Raw genomic sequence first — 19,166 nt, forward strand, 5'->3', positions numbered from 1 at the left:
AGATCAGGGTTCGAACCCGTGTCCCCTGCACTGGCAGGGGGATTCTTTACTACTGGATCACCAGGGAAACCCCCTGGTGATGCATCTTTCATCTGTGTGTTGGGCTGGTCCTTCGCTGGTGTTCAATGAAACCATGAGGAATCTATGCCTGATAGCAACTAGTGAGTTCAGAGGACTGAAAGACACCAAGGCCACGGCAGTCTAGGGAAAATTCTAGAAGGGCGAGGCCTGGGTTGGGGCTTGCAGCAGGTTACACTGCAGAAAGTATGGGGGGAACCTGAGCCTGAGCAAGGTGACCGCCTGAGTAGTGAGCCCCAGTTAGAGGCACCTGCTCCCTGGAAAACACCAGAACAGGCTCCTGAGTATTTATATTAGCTGATTTACAAGTGAAGAAATGAGGTGCAGGACTTGCTCAAACTCACTTCTGAATCCCTACAGACTGCTTTCTATAGCTTTGCTTTTTTTTCATTTGCTGTTTATGTACAAAACACGGTTAAAAGTCACCCATTTTGTGTATTTTAAGCTGGAATTTTAATGAACACACACAGCTGTGCAGCTGTCCCGAGTTTTGGGGCACAAGTTCCCTCCTGGACCCCCTGCAGTCAAGTCCCCACCAGGGCTCCTGCTTTCCATCAGCATAGTTGTACCTTTTCTAAAATTCTATGAAATATCACACAGGAGGTAGGGTTTTTTCTGTCTGGCTTCTTTCACTTTTCTGTTTACCTTGGTCTCTAATTTCTGCTTTCCAGCTCTCAGATGCAGGGTCTTGCATAACTTCTTGTAAAATTTATTCCTATTTAGTATGCTATTACAATTTGTTGTTTTTGTTTTCTATTCCTGATTTTAAAATGCTGGTAGACATTTTATAACACTGACGACTTTTTTTCCTGCTAACAAAATTTAAATTGTATTTCATATATTGATCTCCCATCTTGGGACTTTGTTCTGTTGATGAATCCTTGTGCCGGTTTTGTAGATTTCTCACCACCACATAATCCCTGAGTAAGAGAAGTCTTTTACACTCTGGTGCCTTAGTGGTAAACTATCTGCCTGTCAGTGCAGGAGAAGCAGGTTCAACGCCTGCTTAGAAAAGATCCCCTGGAGAAGGAAATAGCACCCTGCTCCAGTCCTCTTGCCCATGGACAGAGGAGCCTGGAGGGCTACAGTCCACTGGGGGTGGCAGTTGGGTCACGAGTTAGCGTCTGAGCACATACCAATCAATCTCTGCTTTCCAGCACTCTCTACACTCATCAGGGTGGGACTAGTTGCGAAGTGTGAAGAACTGGATTTGGCAGTAGTAGGCTGGGGACCCTCTGACAATTGGAGGTCACCCCCAGCCTGGTGTCCTTACCTCATCTTCTCACCCCCAGGGGTGGGCACCTGTGGTCTCTGTGGTCTATCTCTGGCACAAGGCTTGCTAGGGGGCAGTTCAAATTACACACCTGCCATAAACACGTTCCATAACTCACGGGGGAAATGCTCTGTGGGCATTTTTTCCCCCCCCACTGGAGACCATCTATAGAGGATCTAATACTTTTAATTTGAATGGAATTCTTAGTCTCCTTACTAGAGGGGGGGAATAAGAAAAACCTTTTTGCCCTTCAATTACTAATTCCTCAACAGCAGGGCCACTGGCACCAGACCAGCTGAGCCACAAGGGAAGCCCAAGAATGCAAGTGGGTAGCCCATTTCTTCTCCAGATCTTCCCAACCCAGGAATCGAACCAGGGTCTCCTGCATTGCAAGCAGATGCTCTAATATCAGGGAAGTCCTCCTTAGACTAACAGGAGTTTAAGATTATTGCTTACCAGGCACTTACTACCCAGCAGTGCTTACTATTCATGACAGATCTTCCACAGTCTATGGAATCTCCAGGCGCCTGTCATGCTTTAGGTCCAAATCCTGGGTACACCTCCCACCAACTACTCCAATGCTCACGCCTGCCCGCTCCAACTGCTGTGTGCTTATGGCTTTCAGTAGCCTCCCAGACACACTGAGGCTCAATAAAGAACCAGAGAACAAGCAGCAGAGGTGGTTTCATGTGGGAAGGTGTTCAACAGGTGTGGTTCATAAGGGCAAGGCAGTAAAAAGGGCTATATTTATATTGCACATCCCGTTTCACCAATACCATCAAAGGGGAGACTATTCTCCTGTCTTTCAAGGATAGAGGCTCACCGCACACATGTGGCCTGAGCACCCTAAGGTCACAGCAGTAAGGCTCTAGGGATTCCACCCCAGCCACCCGATTCCTTGACTCTCCTAGGCAAGAGGTGACGTTTTACATTCTGGGACCACCCCCACAAGTAAGACATTACACACAATTTTTTTAATTCATCTGTATTTGTTACAACTTTTTAAAGCAGAATGTGACTTGAGCACTACATTTCCATTCACAAAACTTGCTCCAAGTTACTTTTCCAGCGGCTTTACAACATGCCTGAGCAGGCTTATAAGTTTGCTACTCTAAACAATATTTTTCTTTGGAAAACAAGCCCTATGTATGGACTGCGAATCCAATCAAGTTGGTTCAGCTTAACACACTAACTTCTAGAGGCCTGGCACATGCAGTCATAACTACAGGGGATGGAAGTTTTAAAAAGTATATCCCAGAAAATGAAAACTTGCTTTAACAAGTGTTTCTTTTAAACATCACGGTATATACTTCAGAACACGTCAGTGACAGAAAATTTTGGTCTACTAAAGAATCCGCTTGATAGCTAAACACTTCAGACCACAAAGTTAACACAGGTTACATACACACCTTACAACAAACGTTAACTACTTCCATCTGTTAAAATAAGCCAACATGAAACTAGGAAAAAACTAGCTCTGCTTTAGTGCTAAAAGTATCACAGTATCACACTTAGTATAAAGAAATCTTATCCTCCCCTTACATAGTTACCATGCCATACGATTTTTAAACGTTAACAAAAATAAAGAAATACTTGAAAACATATTAGAGAGAATGGAGACAGTGCTGAACACACAGCCAAGCGATCCCCAGGCAGCGCTTAGTCTACTTCTTCCATGCGGGACGTGTCGTCGTCTCCTTCCAGGGGAGGCATTTCCTCAGTGACCGCAGCACTGCTGTCGTCAGCAGTGGGATCATCCTCATCAATACCTTTAAAGAAATAGAAAACATCAATTAGGTTTCTTAAAGCCACGTAATTGGTCCAACACTGCAGGTTCATACCCACTGGCAGGGCTGAGTGAATTACACGGTACATGAAGCTGTTTCATTTTTCATCCCTTACAACCAGAAGGCTTATTTACTCTCCTGTAACTCATGTGACTTAAGTGTTACCCAAATGGAAACAGCGCGCCCAACTTGTTAAAATTGCTCAAAGTTCACCCTTTCCAACAGCCATGCGTTTAGGGTTTTCTCTCCAAAGGTACTCGGTACTCACAGTACTTGCACAAGGCTTACCGAGACCGAGTTTGATCATCCTGTAGATCCTGTTGGCGTGCGTCTGGGGGTCCTCCAGACTGAAGCCGGAAGACAGGAGAGCGGTTTCGTAGAGCAGGATGACCAGATCCTTCACAGACTTGTCATTCTTGTCAGCCTCTGCCTTTTGCCTCAAGGTCTCGATAATGGAATGGTCAGGGTTGATCTCCAGGTGCTTCTTGGCTGCCATGTAACCCATCGTTGAGTTGTCTCTCAGGGCTTGAGCCTTCATGATCCGTTCCATGTTTGCTGTCCAGCCGTATGTACTTGTCACAATGCAGCATGGGGATGTCACCAACCGGTTAGACACAACCACCTTTCATAAAGAAAAAAAAATTAGTGATAACTGGGCATAGTTTCCATTCTCAGTACTTGTTACCAAGTTTATTTGAATAAACAACTTGAGTATTAATCAACTACTACTTGCAAATTTAGATATCCGAAGCTTTAAAAGCTCCTTTACATTCTCGTGTCTTTCAAGATCTTAAGGACTGTGTATACGTGACTTGGTCAAAAAGACACCTAACACCCCTAAGAAGGGTCAGTAACCAGAAAATAAAGACTATATTCACACACCTTTTCAACCTTCTTCTCCAAAATGTCCTTCATTATTTTGCAAAGGTTTTCAAATTTTGTCTTTTTCTCTTCTTGTTTCTTTTTCTCTTCCTCATCTTCTGGAAGTTCCAGGCCCTCTTTGGTGACTGACACTAAGGTCTTCCCCTCAAACTCCTTCAGCTGCTGCACACAGTACTCATCAATAGGCTCGATCATGTAGATCACTTCCAAGCCGTGCTTCCGGAGACGCTCCACAAAGGCCGAGTTGGCTACCTGGTCCTTTGTCTCACCTAAGGAACGAAAAGTTTTATGTGTAACACCATGTGGGTAGAAAACACATGCAACTGTTCCTAGGGGATCACAAAAACAAGAATCAACTATCACATTTATTGCCTTTAAATTACCTGTGATGTAATAGATGTGTTTCTGGTTTTCCTTCATTCTTGTGCAATAGTCCTTGAGAGAAACCATCTCATCACCAGAAGCAGAAGTATAGTATCTCAACAGCTCTGAAAGCTTCTTCCGATTTTGAGAATCTTCATGTATTCCAAGCTGAAAGACATTGTTAGCTTTAGCAGACTTTGTGTTCAACTATTTCAAATGAAAAACGTCTGATTAATACTAATGGTCAAATGTGTTTCTAACCAACCTTAATATTTTTAGAGAACTGCTCATAAAACTTCTTGTAGTTCTCTTTATCTTCTGCCAGTTCAGTGAAGAGTTCCAAGCACTTTTTGACCAAGTTCTTCCTGATAACTTTCAAAATTTTGCTTTGTTGCAACATCTCACGGGAAATGTTCAGAGGAAGATCCTCAGAGTCCACCACACCTCTAATGAAATCTGAAAAACAGACCAAATGCAGTCACTCTGAAGACAAAAACTGACAAATTTGTGAAGCCAAAAAACCAATTTCCCCCAATGTTTAGTTTAAAAACCAGGAGCTGACAGGATGAATCTGACCAGTAAGAGTGATGTTCTTCATATCCGACCATACTTACTCAGGTATTCAGGGATTAGCTCCTCACAGTTATCCATGATGAAAACTCTGCGAACATACAACTTAATGTTGTTCTTCTTCTTTCTGTTTTCAAACAGATCAAAAGGAGCTCGTCTTGGGACAAAAAGAAGGGCTCTGAATTCCAACTGTCCTTCAACTGAAAAATGCTACAATAAAACAATAAAGATTAACACAAGAACAACTTGCACCAACAAAAAACACCACATGTAACACTTAGGGTTACCGAACAATGACTCTGGACAAAGCATGGGGCATCAGGGAACAGAATGCTGCCCCAAACATCTACAAGGATACTAGTTTTGAAGCACTTAGCAGTCACTCACCTTGACCGCCAAGTGATCCTCCCAATCGTTGGTCAGGCTCTTGTAGAACTCTCCGTACTCCTCGTTAGTGATGTCATCAGGGTTTCTGGTCCAGATAGGCTTTGTCTTGTTCAGCTCTTCTTGATCGATGTACTTCTCCTTGATCTTCTTCTTCTTCTTCTTGTCCCCGTCCTTCTTCTCTTCCTCCTCCTCATCTGAGCCAACGTCTTCTATCTCAGGCTTGTCATCAGACTCCTTTTCTTCTTTCTCCTTCTCTTCCTCTTTGTCTTCCTTCTCTTCTGCCTCATCATCACTAACTTCTTTATCACGTTCCTTCTCCACCTTTGGAGAACAAATCATGTCACCTCTCCATCACAAAACTTAAAAAAAAAAAGCTAAAGGAGATTGCAGCACTTACACCAACGCCACCTGAGAAACCGTAGTAGCCAGGAAACTACTCCATTTCTGAAGGATCTGAACAGCCCTGGGAACCTTGGCAAGAGTCGACAGAGCTCTACCTACCAGCCCAGGAAACTAGTTCAAGTTTGGATCTCTTTTGAAAAGCTCTAAGGACTAACAGGATTTCAGTTCAGTCACTTTAGTAACCTGTATACGTTAAGATATATGGAAACTCACAAAAAGAGTGATGGGATAGCCAATGAACTGAGAATGCTTCTTCACAATCTCCTTTATTCTCCGTTCCTCCAGGTACTCAGTCTGGTCTTCTTTCAGATGCAGAATAACCTTTGTTCCACGCCCCATAGGTTCTCCTGAAAAAAGTCCAGAGATTGAGACCAATTTCAATCTCAATGGCGTGATCAAGTCAAGAAGAATACTATATGTCGCTCTCCGGGCAGTTATTTGAAAAGTCTACGAAGCAGAAACTTGCAACGGTTACTACAACTGGTAAGAGCACAAGGGCAGTTAACGGCCTTGCCCAAGATAAACCACCACCAAGTGCATACTATCACCCTCCAGTGAAACAGGTTTTAAAAAAAAAAATACAAACTTCACAGCCTCTTTGGGGTTCCAGTGCCTACAGTACCCAGACTATTCTCAGGTGCCTACCTGTATCAGTCCTCACTGTGAAGGATCCTCCTGCAGAAGACTCCCAAGCGTACTGCTCGTCATCGTTATGTTTGGTGATAACGGTCACTTTCTCAGCCACCAAATAGGCTGAATAAAACCCGACACCAAACTGGCCTATCATGGAGATATCAGCGCCAGCCTGCAAAGCCTCCATGAACGCTTTGGTCCCGGACTTGGCGATGGTGCCCAGGTTATTAATCAAATCGGCCTTGGTCATCCCAATGCCGGTGTCCACGATGGTGAGGGTTCGATCTTGCTTGTTCGGTATGAGATTAATGTGCAGCTCTTTCCCAGAATCTAACTTACTGGGATCGGTCAAACTCTCATACCTGATCTTGTCCAGAGCCTATTTTGAAAAAGACACGTGATGACGCACAACATTCCCCGTAAAACCGTGCCCTTTGACACAAACACCCCACTCCGCACTGAGACTTACGTCGGACGAGTTTGAAATCAGCTCCCTCAGGAAAATCTCCTTATTCGAGTAAAAAGTGTTGATGATCAGTGACATCAACTGGGCAATTTCCGCCTGGAAGGCGAATGTCTCCACTTCCTCCTCCTCCATCGGCTGATCCTGAGCCTGGGTCTCCTCGGGCATCTGCGGGGGAACGCGGAGCCCGTGAGGCCGCCGGCCGGACCCCCTCCCCGCCGCGTCTCGCTCCCGCTCCCGAGCCCGGGGCGCGCGGGAGGCGCCGGCTGACAAAGGATGACCTCATTCCGGGGGCCGGGCGCCGCCGCAGCCCACGCCGGCCGCAAGGCCGCCGCTCCGCCCGGGCGCCCCCGCCCGAGACCCGGGTACCCGCCTCCCGGGCCGCAGACCCCGGCCCTCGCCGTCCAGCACGACCCCCGCAGCCCCCGGGCCTACTGGCTCCCGATGGCAAGGGCGGGGGGAGGGGACAGGAGGCCGCCGCAGGCCCAAGGCCTGCCGGGTTAACCACGGCCGCCCCGGGCCTGCCGACCTCAGGGGCCAGTGGGGCTGCCCTCGCCGCCGCCCACCCGTCCCCGGACCCCCGCGTCCCCCCAACAAGCGCTTCCCCTCACCTTGGCTGAAGGACTAGCACGGGCTCCGCAACGACGCAGCACAGGGACGCAGAGGCAACTGGCGCGCCGCCCCCGCGCCGCCCTTATATAGAGGCGGGCCCGCCCAGCGCGCGGCGCCTTTTCCAGAAGCCTCCCGAACCTTCCGGAAGAACCCTCCCCAACCGCCGGCGCGGCCGCGCGCCTGCGCCTGCGCACTGGAGGCCGCACGCCCCCTCCTCGGGGCCGCGCCGCGCGCTCCTACCCCTCACGGCGCCTGCGTGCCAAGCGCGCCCACGCCCGCCGCAGTGCGCCTGCGCGGCCCGGAGCTTTCGGGCGGGCCTGGCGTCTTCCGGGGCTACTGTTCCCGGCGCTACGTGCCCGCGCGCGCGGCGTTCTGCGCCCCGCCGGCCTCCCGCCCTGGGCCCGCCACCCTCGCTCGGCGCGCGTTGGCCTAACGCTCCCCCCACCCCAACCTCTGTCAAGGCCCCGGGGGCTGATCGCCCATGCCTGCGGCTCTGGGAAGTCCAGAAAAGTAAACTCTCGGTGGTTAACGCGTGTCCCCAGATAGTGTGCGCTCCAGATCCCCCAAGCATCAGGACCCCCCCCCCCCCCGACTGCGGGCCTGGGGCCAGGTTTTGAGCCTTGAGGCCGCGTTTAGGGGATCAGAGCCTGGGTGAGGGGCCCGGTTCCGTGTCCCATGTATATGCTCGGGACACTGATCGCAGGCTCAGGTCTATGGTTAGGGGTTTGGGGGTCCCGGCGGTGATTATGGGGTCCAGGGCGCATGTCTTTGCCAGGGGCAGCGGTCACGGGTTCAGGGAACAAGGAATTCGGGCAACAAGTGCCTGTCGGAGGCTCGGAGCCCCAGCCTGACTGTGGGGTGCAGCGGTCTATGAGCGAGGGGTGACCAGCGTATGTGCAGGGGGAGCAGAGGGGAGCTCCAGAGCCTCGTGGGTCCGTTTGGCTGGTTCTGAGCCAGAGGTGGGCCCTGGAACAAAGCGCCATTCCCCCGCCCCAATGCAGGCCGCTACTCCAACATGGGGACTCGTCCTGTCCTTAGGCTCGATTGTGCCCGAGGTGGGGGGAAGAGTTGAAAGGGACACAGTCCCGAATTCTCCCAGCATTTGTTTAGTTCTTTGGGCATTTGTACCTACTTTGTGCTGTGCTTAGTCGCTCAGTCGTGCCCGGCTCTGTGACTGTAGCCGGCCAGGCTCCTCTGTCCATGGGGATTCTCCGGGGAAGAATACTGGAGTAGGTTGCCATGCCCTCCTCCAGGGCGTCTTCCTGACCCCAGGAATAGAACCCAGGCCTCCTGCATTGCAAGAGGATTCTTTACCGTGTCTGAGCCGGTGGCTTCCCTGTTACCTACTTTGGGTTTGTTTTAAAACCGCATCTTTCAATGCACTGCAGGCCCTAGTCTGGAATTCTGTGACTTGGTGACCATGCATGCTGACCCAGCCCACGCACGCATCATGATTTTGTTAAAAGGCCCATCTCTTATTCTTCCATGTAATTTGAGATATCCGTATGATGGACAGCTCTGCGGTAAAGAATCTGCCTGCAGTGCAGGAGACCTGGGTTCCATCCCTGTGTCGGGACGATCCCCTGGAGGAGGGCATGGCAACCCACTCCAGTGTTCTTGCCTGGAGAATCCCACGGACAGAGGAACCTGGCGGGCTACACAGCCCAAGAGGTTGCAGAGTCGAACACGACTGAGCGACTGCGTACATATCTGGCACACATAAAGTATATAATTCATGGTATGGGTAATTAACTTGCTTTAAAAGAGAATTTCTAAATGGGAATTCCAAAAGTGTTTAGAATAGTGTCAGATCACCATTGTAGGAATCTTGGCGGTTGCGGGGGGTGGGGGGCCGGGGGTGGGGTAGGATCTTGGGTCTTCAGCCTGGTCAATGACGGGGGTGGGGTGGGGTGGGGGGCGTTCGCGGTTCAGGAAGCGAGGCTTCCAGGGCAATGCACCCCTGCCCCTCCCAGGCCTCTCCGGGTTCGCCATCCCCTTCCTCTGGTCTCCTTTGTCTCCATTGCCTCGTACCACTGCACCCCCCACCCCCCCACCCCCGCTCTTGGGAACAATCTGGAAGCTGCTTACGATGTAAACAAACTTGACTGACGACTCCCTCCACTTCCTAGTCTCCAGAGAAACCCAGCTCTTCCAGGAACAGGGTTCTCACACTGGGGCTTGAGCCCCACTTTGGGAGGCTGTGACATCAGCCGCGGGGCGTCCTGAGCCCCCTTAAAACGGGGAGAACAGGCCGGAAACCACCAGCCACGTGGTGAGGGTGAGTGGGGGTGGTTAGCGTCCGCAGAGGGAGAGAGTAAAACGTGTTTCTGAACCCAGAAGGGGTGGCAGCTCCCGGCAGGCGGCCCGGGTTTTCCCGGCGGCCTGGGCTGGGGGCGGGGCGGGGAGGAGGGGGAGGACAAGCGGAGCGGCCGGGGCGGTGGCGCCGAAGTTTCCCGGTCGCCACCGTCGGCGGGCGCCCCTCCGGCGGCCCGGCCCACTTCCTTCTTTCTGCCCGGTTTCTGCCGTGGCCCGGGAAGTTTAAGAGTTGGCGTAGACGAGCCGTTCAGAGCCCCGGCGGTGAGATCCCCGGTGTCCGGGCCCTCGTCTCCTCTCCTCCAGCGGTCACTTGTGGACCCGGCGTTCCCCGCAAGCTCCAGCCTTAACCCCCTTCTTCCAAACTCCTGCCGCCCGCCTGCCGGCCGCGGTCGCCGAGGACAGGACGGTTCGGGCCCGTCCCTCCCGGCTCCTGGCGCCGGCTCCAAACCGACGGCCCGGGCCGGCCGTGGTCCCCTCTCCCCTGCCGCTCCTGCCCCGTCCCCTCTCGGGCACCAGGATCCTTCCAGCCTCCAGGCCTGGGTATCGCGCTCACGCCCCCCGCCTGCTCCCCCTCGGGCACCTCGAGTCCGTCCACGTCCCTGCGTCCCCGTCCCCAGCCGGCCGCCGCTCACCCGTGAGACCTCCAGAGCCGCGTGGCTGCCTCGCGCCTCTTTCTGCTCGGGCGTGTCCGGTGTGTGTCCTCCACCCCGTAGCTGGGGCGAGCTGTGAGAACCAGATCTGGCCCCCTCACCCGCTCCCGCAAACACGCCCCAGACCCTGTGGGACACCCCATCCCTCCTGGGAGACAGACCAGGCCTACAGGGCGCCGCTGCCGCTGACCCGCCCGGTCCTCGGTTCCCACTGCGCACCCTGCCACGTTCTTCTCTAACCCTCCCTCGTTCCGCGAGTTGCCCGCCCGCGCGGGGCTGGAACACAGTCTCCCCTCCACTTGAAACACCGGTGTCTTTCCTAATCAGTGTTCTAGGGGAACTTCAGCACAGGCATTTCCTTAGGGGACCCTTCCTGCCCGTGCGTTCCTGCCAGGCCCAGCCTGTCCCCTGATAGAGATGGGTTCTCAGCGTGTGGGCACCTTCCCTCCTGGCCTGAGCCCCACGGAGCCCTACCCCCGTGGTCTCCACTCACTTCTTCCTTTAACTCCCAGCTTTCTCCCGCCTCATCCACCATGCTATGTGTAATATATCTTCGAGTCCTGCAGACTTAGCTGCTGAGTATTTGTTGAACTCATCCCAAAGTGATCTTGGCTGTCAGAGCAGTCTGACCATTTTTCTCCCCCATTTGAAACCTTTCCGTGTCCCTCCATTAGTAAGCTGAGACACCAGGCCAGGACCCTGGGGGCAGGTGTCCTGGATTCAAATCCCAGCTCTGCCACTGCCTCCCTGGGCACTGGGGCAACTCGTTACTCCCTCTGGGCCTCAGGGTTCAGTGTCTGCAGAATGGGTATGTGTCTTCCTCACAGAGCTCTTGTAAGGCATGACATTAGCTCCTTGTTTTGGGAAATGGCCCAAGGCAGCGCTTGGCACACAGTAACTGCAGTACCCATGTTTATTCATGTAAATCGGTAACTTTCTAATTCCCCTTTTGATTTCTTCTTTGACCCATGGGTGATTTATAAATGTGTTAGTTTCTAAATGTTTGGAGGTTTTCCATATATTTATTATTGACATCTAATATTTCATCCCACGATGGTCACAGAAGGTACGTGGCATGATTTGAATTCTTTCAGATTTATTGTTTTACGGCCCAGGTTGTGGCCTATCTTGGTAAATGGTTTATATGTAAAATAATTATGCCAGTCATTTTTTTTTTATATGCCAGTCATTTATATAAAATTTTAGGAAATGCGAGCTGGAACTCCTCAGGATTTGTGGTGGCCTGGGGGTGGGGCCGACAGGAGTAGGAAGGAGGAAACTTAAGGTGATGAGTCTGTTCACTGTCTCATCTCCGTGGTAGGAGTGATTTCACAGGTGCATGCCAATGTCGAAAGGTATCAAATTGTACCTGACACACGCATTTTATTCCATATCAGGTGTATCTCATAAAGCTTTTTTATTTATTTTTTTTCTCAGAATTTTTATTTTATTTTATTTTTTTTATTAGTTGGAGGCTAATTACTTCACAACATTTCAGTGGGTTTTGTCATACATTGATATGAATCAGCCATAGATTTACACCATAAAGCTTTTTTAAAAAACTGATGTGTAGCGATGACCTTGGAGAAACGTTCACATTCAGGTTATAACTACGTTGGAAAATCCACGCTTTGGAGATTGGTACGGTTGACGTGGAGCCGGTTGTCTGTTGTGCCACAGTCTATTGTTGACTGTGTTGACTCTGAGCAGACTACACAACCTCTCTCTGCTTCGTTCTTGTCTCACCTACAGCAAGGACATGGAAGGATCCGCTGAGCTGACCCCCGGGAAGCCTTAGCCCCTGGCCCGCAGTGGGTGCGCCGTGGATGGCGCCCTGTTGTTCCTTGACGAGCAGGGGGACAGGGTGGCCTCGCTGGCATTCACAGCACAGCAGGAATCTGTCCTGCACGGTTTGAGCTCTGAGTCGAGACAATCAAACCCCTGAGGTGGGGCCGAAGGCTGCGGGCCAGGGAACGGGGCCGCCCTCTGTTTCTGGCCGTGTGGGTGGGTGAGTCTGCTGTATGGTACATTTCCACAGAGCAAACCAGTTTTCCATTTGACTGCAAGATTGGGGATACTTCGGTACCACATTTGTTCTTCTGGCAAATCTTAACTCACCCTTCGAGGCTCACGTCGGGCAGCCACTCCTGGGGGTCTGGGAGGGGTTGGCCACTTCCTCATCAGCTCGTGATGCGCTCTCTCCCCCCGCTGTATTCCTGCTGTGAGCACCGTCTTGCTAGACGAAAGGGTGTCTTGTTTAAGGAGCATCGTTCACGTAAAGCCCGTTTACTGAGCCCGTGTGCAGGCCTGGGACGCGCTGGGCGGGAGATTGGGTCACTGCCCTCACGGTGCGGGCAGGTCTGGAGCCAGTGCCAGGCCGACCCGTGGATTCCTAAGATGGCAGGGTGTGGGCACGCTGGAGGCTGCTCTGAGAGTTGGGGGGGTGGGGGTGTTAGCTGCTGGGCTGGGAGGAGAGGCACCCAGGAGAAGGAGAAGAAACAGGGTTAGCCAAAGCGAAATCTAAAAGGAGTCAGTGGGGAAGAAGGGGAGGGCAGGGCGGGAAAGGAAGTGGAGGCAGGAAGAGCCTTCAGAGTCATGGGGTTTGGGGGACAGCAGCGTGAGGCAGGGGTGAGTGCGCTGGGCCAGCTGACCCGAAATGTGGCCCAAGGACCATGGGAGGTATTGGGGGCCATCCCGGGGGCCCACTCAGACCCACGTCGACTGTGGCCAGGGTGGATGAAAGTGGGGACCAGTGAGACCGAGGAGGGCTTCACCTGCAGAGCTGGTGGGTGGAGAAGGGGCAGGCGAGGGCAAGACCCGGAGAGAGTGACAGTCGGGTGACGTAAAGGGTCCTGTGTGTGTGTGTGTGGGGGGTGCTGCCGTCACCCCGGGGCAGCAGGACCGCAGCCTTGGTGCAGCTTTGGGGCCGGGAGGCAGAGGGCCTGGGGTCAGCTGCTGGGGGAGGCGGGCCCAGTGTGGGATGTGGCCGGGAGGCACACCCTCCTGGAAGATTCCTTGTCCCCCACCCAGCCCTCCCTGGTGTCTGTGCTGCACCCAAGTCAGGCAGACGACAAGTGTGCGCTGTGCCCGGGGCACTCCCAGGCCTGACCTTCAGAACTTTCGTGGGGGAGGAACGGTGCGAGTTCAGGCCCATTCTTGACTCCTATAGGAATCGGCGGTCCTGGACAGGAATGCAGACATCTTCTGGAAGCTCTGCCATCTTCCCTTGAACTCACCTTCAGGCCTTCCAAGTCACCTTTGACTCACCCTTCAGGCCCCACGTTCTGAAGCTGCTAAGTCCGCAGAAGCGTAGCTCTAGGACATCCTCACTCTCCAAGCTCAGAGTCCCACTTGGATCCGGCCCTCAGGCTCTACGCCATGGTCACCTGGCTCTCCCTGGATTCATCTGCTCTGCATTCCTGTCTTCACCTGCCCACCTCCCCGTGCAGAAAAGTCCCGGGGCTCGCAGGACCCCGAGCCAGCAGCCCTGTCTAGGTGTTCACACTCCAGGCGCTGCTCATGCCGCTGGCCCTTCACTCCTCTTAGACCACTCGCTCTGACCTCAGCCCACCCCCTCCCCCGTCCCCACCCCTGACCTTGATGCTCTCAGACCCAGCAGGCTGGCTGCAGACCCACCTGCACAGCCCACAGGCCTGCTGATTGTCGGAGGCTGGGGCACTACCACACCAACCCTCACCAGGTGATCTGTAAGAAGAAAATGGCAAGAGAAACAGGTCCAGAGGGAGGAAGGACAGACGGAAAGTGTGGTGGTGGTTTCTGGTTTTGTTCCAGCCTCACACCTCCATTCTCCAGCCCCTCCCAGAGCCACCCCTGGGGGTTGAGGGGGAAGATACAGCAGGAGTGACCCCAGGGCAGGGGATCCCAATGGAAACTCGGGTCAGCTCATCCTCCTGGACACCCTCTTCTCCAGGTGACACTTGTGTGGAGTTCAGCTCAGCTCAGAAATCACCTCCTCCTGCCAGTGTTCTCTGGGTGCCTCCTCCACGCTCTAAATCCACAGGGAGGAATTGAAACTAGGTTTCGTCTTTCTTGTCTCTTTATCCCTCAAACCCAGCTCAAGAGCAGGCCTGGGCAGGTGGCTGTCTACATCTCCACACACAGAGAGTAACTGAGTGTTGGAAGGGGCCGGTAGGACCCCTCCCCGTCGAAGGCAGATGAACCTTTGGCTCCATCTAAGGGCCAGATAGGTGATTGGTTGTGGTTGGGGCCTCCAACTGGAAGTGGCCTTGAAGTTTAGGAATTTGATTTTTCTTTATTCTCACCAACTGGAGAGTTAGGAAAGATAAAAGAGAATTATGTGAGACGCACTTTTTATTTTTTGCACAGCCAAAAAAATGGGATTGCAGATTCTTCCCAGACTAGGAATTGAACCTGGGCCCTAGCAGTGAAAGCTCAGAGTCCTAACCACTGGACGACCAGGGAAATCCCTCGATCACTACCATAAAGGTCTCACTCTTCAGAGCTGGTGACAAAGCTGTCAACCTCTCACTGAGTTGGAATGAAACTGTGAGAGAACTGGAGGCAACTTTTATAAATTAAGAAAATTATATATATACATATGTGTTAAATTATATGTAATTTGTATATATGTGTGTGGGATGGCATCACCGATTTAATGGCCATGAACTTGGGCACACTCTGGGAGATGGTGAGGGACCGGGAGGCCTGGTATGTTGCAGTCCGTGGGGTTGCAAAGATTCGGGCACGACTTGGAGACTAAACAACAACAGCGTGTGTGTGTGTGTGTGTGTGTGTGTGTCTGTATTTCTCCATTAAAACCCCATATGCATAAAGACAGACCGAAGGGTTAAAAGATGCCAACCTCAAACCATCTGAGCCTTAGGATGGAGTCAGCTGTGCGTCCAGCCCTCCCCGGGCCGCTCGGCCTCCCTGGCACCTCCTGGAATCCCAGGGTCGTGGCCCTAAAGCTGGGGGGGTGGGGGCGGGGTGGGGGCAGCTCTGCCCTCCCTGCTCGATTCTCTGTCTGGGCCAACACGAGGGCAGAGGCCTTTAGGCTGGGACTCACCCAAGGGCAGCCTCGTGTTCAGCCAGTGGAAGAACAGGCCAGCTGCTGTTGATCTTCAGACGCCCCGAGGTGAGGTGAAGTGGGTCAGAAGCTGAAACCGGGAGGGGGACAAGCAGGTGTGATGTTCCTGGCGGGCCTGGGAGGTGACAGTTCCTTTGCATCTTCACGGAGCCAGGGGTCAGCAGGCTGTCAGGACTCTGCCCAGGTGGCCCAGGGGGAGGGCACCTAGGTCTGGCCAGCTTGCTGTGAATAGGGTCATCATTTTTGGCACTGACTACCCATAAAGGGGTCCCGACCAGGCCCTCCGGAAGGCCACAGTCCTGTTGCTTCCCCACCCCCCACTCCCCACTCCACTCAACACCCTGCAATAAGGGGCTCCACCTCCCCACCCCAGCCTCCTGCCTGTTCACACCTCTGTCCTGCCTTCTCTTCTCATCCTGCCTGGAAAACGCCCACTCCTTCAAGAGCCAGATCAACCCCTTCCCTGCCCAGTGAGAGGTGATGTCTGCTGCTTTGTCCCTCTTTTGTGCCTCCTCTGCTGACTTTGGGGCAAATCTCTTGAAGCTTCAGTTTCCTTACCTGAAAACGGGGGCAGGGACTGGACAATTGGAACAGGTTCCTTCTGTCTTCCTGCGTGTGTGCGTGGGTGCTAAGTCGCTTCAGTCTTGTCCAACTCTTTGCAACCCTATGAGCTGTCCACCAGGCTCCTCTGTCCATGGGATTCTCCAGACAAGAATACTGGAGTGGGTTGCCATGTCCTCCTCCAGGGGATCTTCCTGACCCGGGGATGGAACCTGAGTCTCTTAACATTTCCTGCATTGACAGGCGGGATCTTTACCACTAGCGCCACCTGGGAAGCCCCCCCCACCCCGCCCCGATCTGTCTTTATGTCGTTCTAAATTCTTTCACTCAAGGACAGATCAGCTGGGGCACATGTGTGTTATTGCCCAGAATCAAGGAGTGAGTGAGCTACTGGAAACTTCTGCACTTTGCAAACACCCTCTACTTTATCCGAAGTTAGGGTAGACAAGTGTATGTAAGTGTGTTAATTAACAGTCATGTCCCAATGAATATGTTGTGACAGATCATAAAACTGAGTTTGCAGTTCAAGTTGCTAATGGATGTATGAAAGTGCATTAGTTGCTCAGTGGTGTCCGACTCTTTGTGACCCCATGGACCAAAGCCTACCAGGAATATTCCATGGAATTCTCCAGGCAAGAATACTGGAGTGGGTAGCCATTCCCTTCTCCACAGGATCTTCCCAACCCAAGGATTGAACCCGGGTTTCCTGAATTGCAAGCAGATTCTTTACCATCTGGGCCACCAGGAAAGCCTCAAAGGGATGTATAATAAGAATCTTTTCTTTTTCCTTTTTTTTGAGGGGCGAGCCACATAGCATGTTGGATCTTACTTCCCTCACCAGGGGTTGAACCGTGGCCCCCGCAGTGGAAACGAGGCATCCTAACACTGGACCGCCAGGGAAGCCCCAGAAGCTTCTGATTTCTAAGCTACTTCCCAATGCAGTGTTCTGAGCAACACACCAACAACACACTGCCCTGTAAATTCGAAGCCCTTCCAACAACTTGGCATTTCATTTAAAACTACTAGATAAGTAAATCTACCCAGCACTACATTTCAGTCAGTGTCCAATCTCATCCAAAATAAAACAACTAGGGAATTAAACCTGACAAATGTACGAAGGGCCTGGTGAAGAAGGACCTGTTCTAGAGACCCCGAGCTGTTCATAGGGCCAGGAGGCCAGGCGGTCACGATCACCGCTGTGCCCAGCACCCTGCCACGGATTAGTAGCCTGCCCCCGTTCTCAGAGGCCTAGGTGTTCCTGTCATTAACTCTGTCTCTTTAAAAAAAAATCTATAAAGGAAATCATTATTAAACCCACCTCCCCCTCCCCTTTAAAACAGAAGGGCTGGCAAGCCTCCGAGCATATTTCCTGTTTTAGGGAGGGTGGCAGTGGTGAGGGGCATTAGACCCAGCGAACTCTCAGGATGCTGACCTATCCTGTATACTTAGCAGCTGGAGAGAGTGATGGTGAGACTCTCAACAGAGAAAGAGAGTCATGCAGGGCCACCCTGCTGAATGTTATTCAACACCATCAATTTATGGTCTTTTGAAAAAGAAGCTTTAATTATTTATTGTCAATATATTTGGTATTAATATATTTATTAATTTGTTAATGACAAATTGATTTACTATTGAATTTTGTAACAAATCCATTAACTTATCAATAAATTAATTTTATAATAAAATTTAACTTATTAATAAACTTGTTTATTTAGGCTGAGCCACACAGCTTGTGGGATCTTAGTTCCCTGACCGGGGATTGAACGTGCACCCTTGGCTGAGTCCTAACCACTGAACCACCAGAGAATTCCCCACCAATCAGGCTGAAGTGTTCTGTTTTACCGTATATGTATGTGTGTCCTTAAATGATGGATGTGTTTGAATGTAAATAAAGGGTTATCATATGTAGTCTGACTTCTTTTTTTTTTTGCTCAACATGGTGAAATTTATTCACATTGACTTGAATAACTAGTTTATTCCCTTTTCCAGTTGTGTAATATTCTACCGCAGTCCTGCTGTGGGTATTCCAATCATTTTTCCACGTTTCATTGGGTACTGAACTCTTCAGTTTTAGCTGACACAGCCAGATTGTTTTCACAATGATGTTATCAGTCGACACTCCCAGCAGAGTCCCGGTTCCTCTGTATTAATAGTCAGTAACTCTTGCTGTGACATAGTAAAACATTTTTCCAGTCTAGTGGGTGTGTGGTGGTTTCTCATTGTGATCTTAATTTGCATCTCCTAGTTTAGTAACCATATCCTTTTAATTTGTTGGCCACACCGCATGGCATTGTAGGATCTTAGTTCCCCAACCAGGGATCAAACCTGTGCCCCCTGCATTGGAAGCTTGGAGTCTTAACCACTGGACCACCAGGGAAGTCCCAGTAGTCGTATCTTTTCACGTCTTTACTGGTCGTGGATTTGAATCCCTGCTCCAGGGCTCATGTTGACCTTGGGATCAAGTCCAAATTCCTCAGCACATCTATCAGGCCCTGCCTTCCTCCCCCACTTACCTCCTACCAGCACCACTCTCCTCCCAAGATCCGGTCACTCCAACCCCCCCCCCCCCCTCCCACCCCCATCAGCCACCCCTGCGCTTTCCCTAGAGCCCAGGGGTCGCATGCCTTTCCCCTTCGCCCCCAGCACTCTTCTCTAGCCCCGTACTGTGATCGATTGCCAGTTGCACTCAGGCAGGCACCTGGCACCTCTTGGGCACTGCTTGGGCCCTAGTGGGCCCCAAGGAGATGCTGGTGCAGTGAAGGAAGAATGGGCAGACAGGGAAAAACAGGTTTGCATTCTGGGACACTCGCCTCTCATGGAGTGTGGCGTGGAGGGCTGGGGAGCTGACTAGAAATGCTTGGGATAGGAATTGTAAACCTTAGTCCCCTCACCCTTAACCATGTACAGTACAAGTGGTGGCCGCCTCATTGCGAGGGGGTCTCTCCCGAGGGAGCCCAGTGACCTGGGCAGGGGGCTATTCCCAGAGACAGACAGAGTGGTGGACCCAGACATACATGCCTCACGCCCGGGGACACTCAGGCCTTTTTTTTCTTAATATTTGGTTAGACCCGTCTCGGTTGCCACATGTGAGATCTAGTTCCCCGACCAGGGGTTGAACCCG

General features: G+C 51.9%; 1 protein-coding gene across 1 annotated transcript; it reads right to left on the reverse strand.

The window, feature by feature from the left end:
* Positions 1-2,393: 2,393 nt before the first annotated feature.
* HSP90AA1 (heat shock protein 90 alpha family class A member 1) lies at positions 2,394-7,607 on the reverse strand. Its single transcript, XM_061159441.1, has 11 exons — positions 7,450-7,607; positions 6,845-7,006; positions 6,388-6,754; positions 5,956-6,089; positions 5,341-5,661; positions 4,998-5,163; positions 4,649-4,839; positions 4,404-4,551; positions 4,021-4,289; positions 3,427-3,760; positions 2,394-3,120 (listed from the first exon to the last, which is right to left on the reverse strand). Exons 2-11 carry the CDS (start codon positions 7,004-7,006, stop codon positions 3,011-3,013), a joined length of 2,202 nt encoding a protein of 733 aa, XP_061015424.1. The 5' UTR covers positions 7,450-7,607; the 3' UTR covers positions 2,394-3,010.
* Positions 7,608-19,166: the final 11,559 nt, after the last annotated feature.

The sequence above is a fragment of the Dama dama genome, chromosome 13, assembly GCF_033118175.1.
Source record: "Dama dama isolate Ldn47 chromosome 13, ASM3311817v1, whole genome shotgun sequence".
Taxonomy (NCBI): Eukaryota; Metazoa; Chordata; class Mammalia; order Artiodactyla; family Cervidae; genus Dama; species Dama dama.

What these genes read in the sequence shown, in the direction of transcription:
- HSP90AA1 (XM_061159441.1), bottom strand. Translation starts at nt 7,006, where the DNA reads ATGCCCGAGGAGACCCAGGCTCAGGATCAGCCGATGGAGGAGGAGGAA. An exon ending in AGGATCACTTGGCGGTCAAG is followed by an intron (nt 5,164 to 5,340) that starts GTGAGTGACTGC and finishes GTTTTATTGTAG; the next exon opens with CATTTTTCAGTTGAAGGACA. An exon ending in ACACATCTATTACATCACAG is followed by an intron (nt 4,290 to 4,403) that starts GTAATTTAAAGG and finishes TTCGTTCCTTAG; the next exon opens with GTGAGACAAAGGACCAGGTA.